Source organism: Odontesthes bonariensis, chromosome 12, assembly GCF_027942865.1.
Source record: "Odontesthes bonariensis isolate fOdoBon6 chromosome 12, fOdoBon6.hap1, whole genome shotgun sequence".
In the NCBI taxonomy this organism is placed as follows: domain Eukaryota; kingdom Metazoa; phylum Chordata; class Actinopteri; order Atheriniformes; family Atherinopsidae; genus Odontesthes; species Odontesthes bonariensis.
Window position 1 is genome coordinate 17,287,637 of NC_134517.1, and position 15,082 is coordinate 17,302,718.

Here is a 15,082-nt window from a genome sequence, read left to right on the forward strand (position 1 = left end):
TGACCTTGATAAACGTTGTCCACGGTTCCACGAGTCATTTTTCCTTTCCAATTCCTTTTCCACACGAAGCAGAAGGTTTTCTGACTAATGTAGGGTATTTTCGGAAAAACTAAACCAAGTTCTTAATAGGTTGGAGCTTTGTGGCTGACGCGTGTTCCAGGATCCAAAGAAAGATAACTTATCTTCCACCGAAGTCACGTTTTGTATTTTTTATTTTAAAACAAATAAAACAACATAAATGAATACAAACGAAAATATGCCTCCTAAACTTTTACAAAAAAATCTAAGGCTCCACAGACCACGCACGGTAACGGCACGGTCAGAAAACCGTGAGGCACCAACCTTCCACCTGCCGTGTCAATCTAATAATGCCCACTGTCCCAGGCACCTCGCGCTGCGTTGTAAAGTGATTAAATATCTACTATGTAACTTCCTGTAATTATTCTAAATCCACATTTTAACCTTGTACATATGTTTTTAACCTAAATTATTAATTGTATCAATCACGAAATCAAATAAACATCAAATATCTTATCAATATGAAATTATAATAAGAAATATTGTTTTCAAATACACATAACATGGGGCAAATTCAAAACTAGGAATAAAATAGGCATCTGGCGCCTACACTTAGGGTTAGGGTTAGCAAACGTTAGCTTCATCTTTTGCTGCTTTTCCTTTCTCTGCCCCTTCCTGCTACAGGCACAGAGAAAGAAAACATTGCATCTGGATGTTTTAAAAGATAAAGTAAAGATATACTTACCATGTAAAGTTGTAGGATTCTCATTAGAATCACGAGATCGGCATTGTATTTATTGACTGGTTTGTCTGACGGGGTGAAGTTTGCTCACGACTTCGATCATGTCTGCTCTTTTCCGTAATGTTTCTGCTGAAGACTTCAGAGACGGTACTGTGAAACAATCGATCTACAGCGCCGGGTTATCGGAATACAGGCACGATCAAAATATTACGGGCGGCTAATTTGAGTAGACGTGGTGGTTAACTTGATTGCAGTTTGTTCAACGACTAGCTTCTTAACAGCACAGCAGAGAACGAGCGAGAGAGAAGAAATAAAAAGATGTCCCATCTTGTAGCGTAATCACATGTGATGTGAATGTATGTGAAAACGAGGCTGCTTAATGTCGGAGAGCCATGGTGTTTATAAAAATACATTGTATGAACATGTCATGAGTCTTTAGTCAATTTTACTTTGTACTACGTATCTTATCGTAAGCAAAAGGGACATATCAGGGAAATTGATAGTTTAAACCAAGCAGTGAATAAGGAAAACGTGCTGTTGGATCTGTCTGTGGGTTGTCCACATCTCTCATAATGACGACAAAGTATTTCTTCCTAAGTGAACATTGTGTGAGACTTAGCTTGTCTTTACACGTTCTGGCCTGCCGACCCTGTTGACATCAATACATTTCCCTTTCGGTCCTCACAGAGAAACTGATAGCGTACCAACGGGAGTTCCATGCTTTGAAAGAACGCCTTCGCGTGGCAGAACACAGGACGCTGCAGCGCTCGTCTGAGCTCAACAACATCCTCGAGCAATTCAGACGAGCTATCGCCGAAACTAACAGCAGCAAAGACACTCTCACCAACTTCTCAGGTAACTTTCGCCTGAGTGACATGTGAACTCATGAACTCCAGGTCAACCTTTGTCAGCCACTGTGTTTAACAGATGTCATAAAATTCTGACATGTTCTCATAAAGTGTTCCTTTATGCATGTGGATTAGTTTAAAATAAAGGTCTTGTGCTCCTTGATGTGACAAAGGATTATTATGTTCCTGCCTGTTATTGGGTTTGTAGACATTGCAACATTGTGCTATAAAGAAGACCAAATCTTTTTCATCCAAAGAGTACCCTGTGGGAAAGTACCCTCCTGGAGCTAACTCATTTTTCACGGAAATGAAATGAATAAGGACTTTTGCAATTATCATTCGTAATTTGGCAGAATTGAGGCAAACCTTATAACCTCTGAGTCAGTTATAGAATCTGCCCGGCTGAATCACACTGATCACAAGACTGTTGGATATCTAGTTTAATCAGTCGTTTGTGACAAAGAAAGAAGCTCATTTTCGCATGTTCGAAAATGGAAACGGGGAGTTTTTGATAAATAAATAAATCAAACAATTATTAAGATATTCGAGTACTCACTGCTGTTCTACAGCTTATGTTTCACACCATATGTGACGTTTCTTAAGTGTGTGAATATTAACAACGGGTGCTTCAAATGTTGCGTCAGTTCTTTTCCCAGAGATTATTATTATTATGTGATATTTCTTTTTATTTTTGCCCTGATTTTATTATTAAGAGGGATGTAAAAAGGTTAGATGTCATATAGCTTGTAACAAAAAATTCCACAACTGGTAAATAACTCCACGATGTGCGGCCATGTGTTCTGAGCCGGAACAGTGAGGCCCCGTACCCAAACACCGCTCTTGTCAATTGACCAAAAAGATATAGCTCTCTGCAACTCGTTTTGGATGTGCTTATTTTTCAGATGAGACACAGAAACTACTGAAGGAGCTCACAAACCGGAAACCTCTCCAGGTGCCAAACATCTACCACCACCTCCCTCACCTCCTCAACAATGAGGGCAGCCTGCACCCCGCAGTGCAGGTTGGTCTCGGCCGCACAGGAGGTGAGAAACGTTTGTGCTTTCTGCAAATTTAGCACGAGACTAACGTTCCAGGCTTGGTATGCCTTATCTTCTACCAACACGGTAAAACCTTCAGGCATCGTTATTACTCCAGGGAGAGATACAAGTCTCAACAAGCTTTCAGTTTGACTCTTTCACAACAAATGTCCCCCTTGATGATTAAGCTTTTCAAAAATCTATTGGAATAAAACGCCTACAGAATTCAAATGAATCTTACATAATTCCGTTTGCTTTTTAAAGTATGATACAACATCTTAGTTCGATTGAACAGATTTCTTTGGTTTTGAAATCTCTGTCTAACATCATTTTTCTGATGTCTTTAGCTTTTTTTCTTCTTTTATTGAACCAATTTCCAAACTGTATGTTTAAAGAACGGACGGTTGAGGGTCTCCATGACACGGGCCAGGTTTTTTTGGAATGCTCAGACGTTGTTGTCAGCTTTTCTGTCCTTAACCTACCCTTCAGTTGGATTATCCCACACCTGTCTTTCCTCTTCATGACTAACTTTTGCTTCTTTTATCCTTCAAGCTGTGGCACACTGCAAGTAGCCTCTATTGTATCAAATTCCCTTTAAGAGGATTATTTCCCGGCTTTGTGAGTGTGATTGTTGGAGTGAATTTAAGGCCTGAGGGGAAGTGAGTTTGGGGACCGAGCAGCCGAAATGGTCTTTCCATATTCCCAGTGATGAGGGCTTAAGGGACGAACAGAATCTCTGAACCAGTAATAGGAAAGACAGGCGTGGCAGTTTAGGGAGAAATATTTACAGTCCCTGGATGCCAGCCTGTTCGATCTCGGGAAAGGTTAGTCACCAGTTTGCACTGTGTAAGGTGTGGTCTCCCATAACAAGAATTGTCATTTTTTTTTTTGTGATTGGGTACATGTCTCTCCCACACACATATTTTAGTCTTTGTTGCATCAATTCAGTTGCTTCTCACAGGTGGTGTGCTCAATTGTGGATGGAATTATGCGGCTTATGTGGTTATGGGGCTTGCGAAAGAACAGCCTTTCTGAATTAACTTGCTTTTTTTTTTTTACTCACTCAAGACCCTGGTTTTTTAACCAGGAGACATGTGTGTGCAAATATGTGTGGTTTTAGATTTCTTCAGACAGGAGCAATGACATATTTTGAATGGAGGGCCCGTTCATCTAACCCGATGCACCAAATAGTGTCGAACTCTTCTGTTCTGGCAAAGTCATCGTTCAAAGGTCTAAAAATTCAGTATGCTGAGGATTGATAAAACTATCTGTTATCATAAGTAGGCTAAATATGGGATATAAATTCAGCCTTTAGTGTTTTTGTTTGCTTTCCAGTTTAGATGTAACTGATCGCTAAAACATCTTGTAGGTTAACTTTTTAAAGAGCCAGAGAGACTGAGGTCTCATCAGAAACCTGTGTGATTAAGAGGCCAAAGAAACGACAGATGTGCAGTTAGTTATGACTAGTGGACAGAGTTTTCAGGCACTTTCTTTGCGTTCTTTTTGGAAATGAAAGAGAAAACCCACCCAACGTAAAAGCAGATTGTTTTGCCACTGACGGCCTCGTTGTCACTAGTTTTCATGCCATTGAACTGTCAAACTGAAAGTTCTCCAACGGGAAGCTGGTTGCTGATTTGTGTCAGTGACGAATGGCTGCACACAAGCGTTTTGGCCCGCCAGCAGCCATGCCTGCCTCATGACATGGCTGATGGGTCACTGGCAGCTGTTTCCATAAGGTACCAACTCTAACTGTAATATCCCTTTTTACTCTGGTGCTGCAGTTTGGAGTCTGCCTCAGCGTTTTTCTATTTCCGTGCCTTTCTGCTGCTCTAAGCACGTTCGACATTAGGATATGTATAGCTGCACAAATTAGGCTATCATCCTCCTTAGAATTGAACAAAGATTATGGAAAAGTAACAGTTGAGGGAAGGTCTGGGGTACACATCGATCGATATTCTTTTTTTGCGTAGACACACCTTGCCCCAGCTATTTTTTTTTTCTCCCTACTGGAAAAACCTCTTCATCAGGTTGGCAGGTGCTCTCTGTGGCCAGACAACAGTAGGAGCTGCTGGTACCAGTGGGGGGGGGGGATATGATCCTTCACCGACTACTCACTCACACGCGCCGTCGGTTATGATTGTGGATGTGATTGTTCTAATGTTATTATTGCAATTTCTTACAAGTTGGATCAAAAAAAAAAAAAAAAGACCTATAAAAAAGTTAGATTAAATCTAATATCTTACAAACTCTTGTGTAGTCACGGTTACCGATTTGAGAATATGAACACATTTCTATGCTTCGTCTGAGTAAATTGTTTAACGACATTTTGCAAGACACTGGAGGCATACAGTCACCGCTGAACGCCAGCACCCGAATTTCCTCTTTCTCTATGGCATGTCAAATCAGTTCTTTCTGCTGATGTGAAAGAAGTGTGGCTTGTTTGTTTTTGTTGTTGTTGGTTTTTTTTCCTGGTGGGAGATAAAAAGGGTGGCAGAGTGATGCTGGGCAGGTTGATCGAGGGACAAGGGGAGAGGCGCTCCGGCAGTCGGTCTCGCTGCCCGCGCATGCGCTAGCACTCATTCACTGTCTGCCATCCTCCCTTACTCTTGTCACTCTGTCTCTTTTTCTTCCTCCCACATTCCTTTTTTCATCCTCGACCTACTTTCTTGGTGGTGGTGGTGGGCGTCGCTATACAACATGGAGCCGAGTGTGAAAAACACAAAGCAGAACTGGGACAGATTCTTCATGCTGCACAGATCACTCTGGAGGATTACACCCCATCTCTGTCCACTGCACTGTTCACGCATCCTGCACCTCGAGTTTGCTGTTCTGCTGTTACCGGGGCCCCTTGGGTTCTTGCATCAGCTCAGTCAGCATGCAAGCGCTCTCCCCCACCAGACATGATTGCAGTATGTTATTGTACCAGTAAACCAGTAAGTTCTTTGGAACTCTAAAGAGCACTTTACCTTGTTTAAGATCCAAAGCTTTTTACATTCGATGGAAAACATGCAAAGCTGCCAGCTGGTTTTGACTTTAAGACTTGATTTAGTGACCAGATGATAACACGATAAAGTGAGCACACGGGCTAAAAGCCGATTTCACACGTATGACACGTATGATTTAGTTTCCTTTAACACCGTAAAACACAATTTAAGTGTGCGGAAATCATTCTGATCACTGACACCAGTGTGGGTTTGCTGTGTCCTTCCTTTCTCTCTGTCTGTTTTTTTTTTCTAGTGAAAGTGATCCTGTATCCAACAAAGAAAAGTTAACTAAGCTAACCCCTTCTTAAAAGTACTGTCAAGCAATAAGTTTTTAATGCCGGCTAATTGTGTTGCTTCACATTTGTTTTAATCAAAGAAGATTCTGTGTGTGTGTGTGTGTGTGTGTGTGTGTGTGCGTGCGCTTCCACTTCCACTTCCGTAAGGTTGTGTTGTGGCAGAATAGCGAAGCTGCCACTGCATGCAGATTACTAACTGTCAGGGATTAAGTATCTCGATGAGTCCAAGTTTCAGGATAAGTGTTATCTAAATGCTGCTCGTCATGTTCTCTGAAGTGGAAATAAAAGCCCATTTGATGACAAGTTATGAGGCTATCATGCAGTCCCTCTTCGGCAGTCAAGTTGTTCTGAACAGACACGCACTACCAGGAGTCAGGATTTCTGGATATGTCACAGTACACAACCCAAGATAACCGGAACACTTCTATCAGTTTGCAGGAGGTCAACGCATTTTTTTGTTATGCATCGTGCAGCGCCGAGCTTTGGCCCTGGTGCGCCCTCATACCATCACAGATTCTGGCTTTTGCACCTTAAGCTGACAACGGCCAAAGTCTCAACAAATTCTTCCTCGCGTTGCCAGTTTCATGGTTTTGTGGCCAGCTTTTTTTTACCCGGCGTGACGTTTCCGTAACTCTCCTTCAGTTCTAAATTGAGATGTTGTGTGATTTGACATAAGTGGCCCTGGCCATAACCCAGATTGTTTGTGGTTATTGTTACTTTTGATGTTTTATAATTTCTTGGAAGAACATGAAGCTTGGTTGTGCAGATGCATTAAAAACTCCCTCCATCAGTCATCCTGCCCACTGCCATCTGTCAGTCTGGGCATGAATTTCTTCTCATGTGGATTTAGACCGACTTAATCTGTTGTTGACTCACAGCAAAGATTATTTGGTTTTGGACCCAGCCATTTTTGATTGATTTGCAACCTTGGACCCTTCCTGTGTTACTTCTTTCTCACTTCACACCATGTCTTCTCCTCAGTTACCATGGTGATGGGGATCCCCACAGTGAAGCGGAAGGTGAAGTCCTATTTGTCAGAGACACTGCGTTCACTGATAGACAAGCTCTCACCTGAAGAGAAGCTTGACTGTGTCATCATAGTGTTTATTGGGGAGGTGAGATTTCAAGTAGAGCATTAGTTATCTCCACAATAAATAGTTGGGAATAATCGAATAAAATGGGGCTGTGTGGGTGTAATATGTCTTCCTTGTACATTCTTTACAGACTGACCTGGAGTATGTTCACAGTGTGGTTGCTGGCCTGGAGAAAGAGTGAGGACACTTCGCTTGCTTCTTGAAAGATGCATTAAAGCTCAAAATACAAAGATTTCTGAACACCAAGAGAGAGCTTTGTCACACTTTTGACTGAGCTGCTTTTTTTTTTTGGCCACAGATTTTCTACAGAGCTGAGCTCAGGCTTGCTGGAGGTAATCTCCCCGCCAGCCGCCTATTACCCTGATCTCACCAACCTCAAAGAGACTTTTGGAGACTCCAAAGAGAGAGTCAGGTAAGACGAGCAATGACGGGCATCGCAGCTTGTTTTTATGTGGTCCTTCAGAGCTTCAGCTCTTATTTAGCAAAAAAAAAAAAAGAAAAAAACGTGACCGACATTGTTTTGTGAAATGGGTAGAAACCAGCCCCGAGAGAGTGTAATGCAGGAAAGCTACGGGATGGCAGGAAAAAGAAACAGAGGGATGAGTCAGGAAGAAGTGGGAGGGAGAGAGCAAGTGAAAGCTTTTAGGTAGGTTGACTGGGCGCTTAATATTCCACAGGCATTTGTCAAAGTCAGAGCAAGGTCAGCAGCAGCGGCACTCTACCTCCGTCTCACTGTAGTGCTCAGTATGATCCTCGCTGCTTATCTTCTCTTATAGTTGGCTTCATTAAAAATCTATTTATAGAGCAGTGGAGACTTGCAATATGTACTCAGATAATAGCGCTTAGGAGCGCTTCGCTGTGTTTGTGGATTTTCTTGAGCACAGACGTTTTCTGACAGGAATCTTAATCTAACGGGATCTTATCTCGCAGTATCTCGTTCTGGATAGCTTTGTCCTCGTGTAAAGAAAAAAAGCTTAATTGAATTCTCTTGCAACCAACGTTTGCAACGCTCGACCGCCTGGCGCACTTGGAAACCGTTTTTTGTAGTGCATCTTTACACGTCTGTTAGAGGTATGCAAATGTGCATGCGTATGAGAGAGTGCATGTGTTATCAGAAATATGTCTGTCGCAGCTCCCGCACAAGAACACCTGCGGTCCTGGGCGAGCATTCTTCAGTCAGACTGCTGCATCATTTGGATCAAACGATTAGCGTGACAGTTGTGGTTCATGAATTATTCAAACAGAATCTGCTGTCGCAACTGTTGCTCAGATACCCGGGAGTATAGTTTTGCTTTTTGCATTCAGATGCACTTAGACATGCTTTTGGCAGATATATTATACCTAAAGATACCTTCAAATGCTGTAAGATTGATTCAGTTCTCATGTATAAACACTGTGTGCTTTCTCTTGGTGTGTTAAGAATTTCTTCTTGTTTTTTTTTTTTAAGATGGCGAACAAAGCAGAATTTGGATTATTCCTTCCTCATGATGTATGCTGTGAGCAAAGGGGTTTATTATGTCCAGGTATGTCCTCAAATTATTATTATTTTTCTTTTTAAAGTTTGACATTTGACATCATAGTGTTATCTAATGCTACCATTAGGGTTGGAATGGCATATAAAACCCTAAATGGTCTATTAATGACTTCAGTTTCTGCATCATGGTTTGGTTTGTGTTTTTACAGCGGAAGAAAAAGAAGAAACACGTAGCATTGACATATCGGTTGTATTTTGTAAAACTAGCACTGTGACATGTACAGCGTTGTGCAAAAGCCTTGAGCAACACGGTTTTTACATTCATGAAATGGTTGCAGACATATTTATGCAAACATAGATGGAAATGGTTCATGACAAAAGCTGTTTGTTCAATTCTAACGAGCTTGAAAGTATTTGGTCTGACCACCTTTTAAGCCTGGTTTATAGTCGGTAACGCAAGACGCAACGCAAGACGCAACGCAAGCCCTTGCGTGGTTGCAAGCCCCCCCTTGCATGCTTGCGTGTGTCACCTCAATTTTCTAAACTTTACGCAAGACGCAAGCGCAAGCCACTGGCTGTGTTCGAAACCGCCTACTACTTGAAAACGGCATACTCATCGATCTGACAGTATGCAGAGCGTTTACACACAGTGCACTTCACTCCTGCCCGAGCCGAAATCAGCCAGCCTGAAAAGCTGATTTCCCTTAAGCTATAAACTCTGTAAATATATAACTTTAGCAACATTTGAAACATTTTCAGGCGAGAAAGTAGTCGTTTAGACCCCCAAGGTGTTGAAAATCTGACAAAATACCGGCTATTTACAAGAAGAAGAAGCATGAATCCACTCGAAGAGGTCCTGGCGGTGAATTTCCTTTCATCGTAGTAGGCTTGTCATTGAAAAAACCCGCTACTCCACCTACTGTCCTGGCGGTGAATCGCCACGCAGCACACGCAAGCGCCGGCAAAGCTAAATGAAGCATAAACGTCTCGAGCCATTAACACAAGCGCAAGACGCAAGCGCAAGACGCAAGCGCAAGGGCAGTTAAAAGAAGTATAACTCAGCCTTTATTCTTCGACGAGCTTTGTTATTTCTTTAAGCAGCCTTCAGGAATAGTTCTCCAGGCTTCTTGAAGGACATTCCAAAGCCTGCCTTTTTGTTCTGTTCTTTGTCAAGATGATCCCACACTGCTTCGATAATGTTGAGGTCTGGGCCCTGACACCTGATTTTCAGTCCTATTTTTGTGTCGTTTGGCATAGCTCAGCCTTTTCTCCCTGTTTCCCCTTCCTTAAGAATGGCTTCTTGACAGCCACCCTTCCATGGAGACCATGTCTGATGAGGCTTCAGTGAACTGAAGGTCCAGATGCGTCTCTCAGTTCCTGTGTCAGGATTTATTCCGATTCCTTAAGGACACCATTATCAGATGAAGTTCATCAGCTGAAGATTGTTTTTAGGCTGGCAACTTCTTCTTTTGTCCTCCACCTGTCCAGTTTCCTTAGTTTTCTTTTTAAAGAAAACAATGCACGCCATGTTGAGATTTTCCAAATTTTGTGCTAACAGGTTTTAGGAATCACATTGTTATTGGAAAAAAACAACCTTTATTTTATTCATTTATTTCAATTGTTTCGTTGCCGAGTTATCCTTTTAATATGTAGATACAACACTGGTTCAGCCCTTGAGTTGGATGTCTTTTTATGATGGAATGATTCACAGCTCAATGCTAAGTGGTCTAACAACAACAGCCAAAAAAATCCACAACATATTCCTCTAAAACCTTCAGAAAGCCCGGAGAACTATTCCTCAAAACCCCTTTGAAAAAAGTCCGGCCCCTTGGAAGTAAAACATGAAGAAGTGTGGCATAGCTCAAGACTTTTGCGCGACTCTGTAAAAGTAATCCATCAATAGTCTTCATCAAGGCTTCATGTGACGTATTCATAATAAAGGTTACGTAATTACCCATGATAACCAGAAATTAAGTTTGTGTTTCAAATTACAAGTTTTTTTTTTTTTTTTTAAAGGGCTTTTTATGTTCTCAACGTGCTGAGTTAAATAGTGCTTTCATGTTTTTTTCCTCTGTTATCTCAACCTTGAGGGAAGCGACCATCTTATTTGAATAAGCTTGATTTGAATTTGCATTAGACAAAACTACAGGAACCTGTCTTTGGTGCATTTGTTTCGGAGCTCCATGTATTAGCTGGCCAATTGTGGGAGGGCACGTTGCACTCTCTGGCCTGATGTGGAGGCTGAGTGCAATGCGTGGTGTTAAATTGCTGTATAAAACTAATGGAAAAACAGGCTGCGTACTAAGATGCTGTCCCAACAAATCAAAAGTATGTCTCATGCCTAACCGTATTTTCTGTGCTTCTCAAGATGAATGCAAGTACTTTCATTCAAGTTTCCCCCATTACAACTTGTTGGAGATTTAACATGGATTTTTATAGATATTTCTTTTACTTTTACATGTCATATCAAATTAAACATGGCATGTATCATCTGGAAGCAGCGTTGCCATCCTCGATCATTGAAAAGCTTTCTTTGCTTAGCTGGGCAACCAGTTGTTGATATGAAGTTCTCGCACTCGTTCACAATTGATCTGTTTTCTGTGACAATCTTTCATGCTTCTGTCTTATTCATGGAACGTGTCGTTTGTATTATCTGCTCTCGCACGGAGGGAAGAGGTATCGTCTGCCTTACTGTGAACTGGTACTGGTAGTTTAGTGCCTCTTAACTCGGCTTAGAAAGTTGTTTTGTATGAACATAGAGGAGTCTCCTTCCTGCTGCCCCCCTCCCTCCGTCAACAATAACCCCCGACTACAGCCCAAAGAGTAGTTTGTTGAGCCGTTTTTTAATGTTTTTGTTTTTATGCTCCTGCAGCTGGAGGATGACATCGTGGCTAAACCCAACTACTTTGCCACCATGAAGAACTTTGCCCTGCAGCTCTCTTCGGAGGACTGGATGATCCTGGAGTTCTCTCAGCTTGGCTTCATCGGTACTACCCGTTCATATTTGATCCGCCTTGAGCATCTGCCAGGGCTCTGCCAGTCAACCGATCTCAAAGGCAACCAAAAGTGTCATTGGAAAGTAATTTTGAAATCCACTTTTCAAGGCATGGACATTCTTAAACACCTCTAGGTGTTTATCATAAAGAAGACAGTCGCAGTGTTGGCTGCATGTGAAGCAGCCTGCGAGGAAAAGATGCAAATTATACGGATAATCAGCGAAACTGGGTCATTGCTGTTGGCAGGGGAGAGAGAATCCACGTTAAGCATGTTGCTACAGTTTGTGAATGAGGAATCTTTATACTTTACCCCATTTCCTGCCTTGTTTTCAAGATTAAGCATGCACAGTAAACATTCTATTCAAAGCCAAGACCCAAGGCCCCATTTTAAAAAAAAAAAAAAGAGAAAAAAAGGAAAAGCTCCTCAAAACCTTGGCATTGTTTGAAAAAACAGCCCGAGGGTTTCTGAAGAGCTTGACTGAATTGTCAGCGTCCACTAAATAGTTTTATTTCTCAGCCTCTGAAGAAATTCTAAATTAAGTCATTTAAAGGGACACTAGGTAGCATTTTTACCTAAAATTATAGCCTTCAGGAGTTTAACAAAGGATAAACAAGTCAAAAGTAAGCGAATGAAGCCTGTCTCGCTCCCAACAGGGGTCTGTATGCTGAAAATCCCATATGTAACTTCGGCAGGAGCGACCCGCTTCTGAAGTGTCGTGATGCGCGAGAAGAGTCGTTTGTGTTTACGGCACTTAGCTAGGTACTGTATGCTAGCTGTAGTTGTAGCTATGTGTTCGCTTGCGTTGAAGAGTCAACACCAAGCGTTTCATATTCTGCCTTTCACAGACTGAATATGAAACGTTCGATGTTGGCACTTCCCATCTTTGTGAAATTTCTCCAAGCGTGATCTTGTTCATCTACCATAGTGACCTGCGTTTTAGATCATAAAGAGACAGGTGATGACGGTGCTCTAATTCCTCCTGAGTTCGAGACGTAGCCTAGCTTCAGAAATACACGGACTGACCTGATTAGAATAAGAATAGCGTTTTGATCCGAACAAGAATTGTTATCTACAAATGAAAATTGATTAATTTGTGATTGTAATCGGAATAGTGTAGAGCTAGTCTGCGTTTATTGCGGCGTGTGTTGGTAGTGCCTGCGCGCATCTGTCTAAGATGTAACTTTTGTAAGTGTCTGCTAATACAAAGGAATCACTCCACGAATACACCATGAGGGAAGAATCCCATTCAAGATCAGCAACAGTCCATCCATACATCCATACATCCATTATCTGCCGCTTGTCCGGGGATCGGGTCGCGGGGACAGCAGCCTGAGCAGAGAAACCCAGACGAGCTGTCCCCGGCCACTTCCTCCAGCAACAGGATTATAGCATATTATCTTGAGTTCTCTCTTCAGAAAATCTCTGATTATAGTATCTTACGTGGGCAGTCTACACTTGTGAATCAGATGACCTAACTACACTGACTAAATAACACAACGGCAGCATTCGCCACGATGGTTAGTTAGTGGGTGTGTACAGGTGGGGATTTTTACGACAGTGTAGAATTTCAGTTTGACCAATAGAGATCGCTATACTGCCGCTAAACTACCTTGTATCCCTTTAAAACCATTAACAATTAAGAGGTTAAATCTTTCCCCTTATTTTGTAAGTTGTTGACTTCATCTTCATGTAAATCAGTTCAATGAGACAAAAATCTGTGTTCCTTTATCTTGGAAACGATCGCATTACGGAGAGGGAGATGAACCAAGAAGTTGCAAAATCCCAAAATCAGCCCATGAAGGCTGTTAGTGGTTCAACTGATGCTCCAATAAATTTCAAAAATATATATATATTATACCTTTTTATTTGTTTTTTTCCAATTCACAAACCAGCGATTCACTTATACACACAACATTTTGATAGACCGCTTGCAGCATAGATCTTTTTTTTTTTTTTGCCACAGCAAAAACACTACTTTGTTGCTCAAGTTGAGTGATTTTATTCACACTGTGGCAACAAGTCCCTTGGGTCTCTTTCATTGGTTTAAACATCTCTTTGCAAATATTTGTTTGCCGTTGTGCTTCTGTGGAAGATCTACTAACATTTCTGAACTTGCTCTCCTTTTCCTGCAGGAAAAATGTTCCAGGCGTCAGACCTAAACCTCATTGTTGAGTTCATCCTTATGTTCTACAAAGAGAAGCCTATTGACTGGCTGCTGGATCATATTCTCTGGGTCAAAGTCTGCAATCCTGAGAAAGATGCGGTACGGATCTGCAATTACTCTACGGGTAAAAGCGTCAGTGTAAGTGAGGTGAGTCTTATTCATCCTCCTTTCTTCCTTCTTTTGTTGCTTTTTCCAGAAACACTGCGAGCGGCAGAAGTCCAGCCTCCGTGTGCGGTTTAGACCGTCACTGTTTCAACACGTAGGACTCCATTCATCTCTTGCTGGAAAGATACAGAAACTCACAGTGAGTCTTGTGCCCTGACAGTTGTTTATTTTTAAAAATCGGTATTAGCTGCTTCCTGTGCAGAAACACTGATTTCCCTTCTCTCTGCTTGTGTAGGACAAGGACTTCCTGAAGCCGTTGCTTCATAAGATGCACGTTAATCCCCCAGCTGAGGTGTCCACTTCAATGAAGGTATGAAATTCTCATGCGTACAAAATATGCGTTTATTGCATTTAATACAAAATAATGGGACGAATAAAATGGCAAATGTGTATCTCGTATCGTGCAGGTGTATCAGGGTCACACGTTGGAGAAGACATACCTAGGAGAGGATTTCTTCTGGGCCATCACTCCTACTTCAGGAGACTACGTCCTTTTCAAATTTGACAGGCCTGTTAGCATAGAAAGGTAAATTAGCAAGTTGAGTTGTCTGTTTACATAATGTTTGTGTGCACAGCTCCTCTTCGTTTGTCTTGGAATTAAAGGATGTGCATCCTGTCCAAGCCAGCCTATTATATATACATAGCATTTAGACACAATGTCTCCAACATTTTCGCATGCAGTTTGAAGCAAAAATCAGTCCTTTCGATTTTTATAAGCTGCTGCCTGTCACCGATTCAGGTCTAGCTTTAGTGTGGTTGTACATCTCTGGAGAGCAGCATGAGCTAATGAGGGTGCTCTAAATTAAGCATTCTCGGGCCAGCCTCCTCCTCTTCCTCTGTGGAGGCGGGTTTGTGAGGGAGGAAAACGCTGAAATGTAAGGGGATGTTGAAGCCAGACTGAAAACGCAGAGCAGAGCAAAGCAAACCTTGAATACATGTTCATATTCAGACAAAACGAGAGTGTGTTTATTGTATCCACTGGTTTAGTGACAATGATGTAAGGACAGTGTAAGTAGAAGCTGATATGGAAGGAGAAAAGTAGCATTGCAATGTTTTTTTGTTTCATATCTGCCATTTAATACAAGTAAATGCACACATCCACAAGCTCAAAGTTGTCAAACTGATTTAGATCAAGAGCGCTTTGAATCTTCTAGTCCCTCCCTATGTCTATTGTTTGTCTGTCACTTTTGCGTAAAACATCATCCTTCAATTTCTATGAAACCTCCTGGGATTCGTGACCCTTTGATGGATAAAACATCAAAA

At 41.8% G+C, this 15,082-nt stretch overlaps 1 protein-coding gene across 1 annotated transcript in view; it reads left to right on the plus strand.

Moving 5' to 3' along the window:
- Positions 1–15,082, plus strand: part of mgat4a (alpha-1,3-mannosyl-glycoprotein 4-beta-N-acetylglucosaminyltransferase A) — a 37,724-nt gene that overhangs the window by 17,729 nt on the left and 4,913 nt on the right. The window contains exons 2-12 of the mRNA XM_075479360.1: positions 1,448–1,615; positions 2,511–2,651; positions 6,907–7,040; positions 7,150–7,196; positions 7,318–7,431; positions 8,467–8,542; positions 11,366–11,480; positions 13,623–13,753; positions 13,851–13,958; positions 14,055–14,129; positions 14,227–14,345. Coding sequence (XP_075335475.1) covers positions 1,448–1,615; positions 2,511–2,651; positions 6,907–7,040; positions 7,150–7,196; positions 7,318–7,431; positions 8,467–8,542; positions 11,366–11,480; positions 13,623–13,753; positions 13,851–13,958; positions 14,055–14,129; positions 14,227–14,345 — 1,228 coding nt within the window. The remainder of the gene's footprint in view (positions 1–1,447; positions 1,616–2,510; positions 2,652–6,906; positions 7,041–7,149; positions 7,197–7,317; positions 7,432–8,466; positions 8,543–11,365; positions 11,481–13,622; positions 13,754–13,850; positions 13,959–14,054; positions 14,130–14,226; positions 14,346–15,082) is intronic.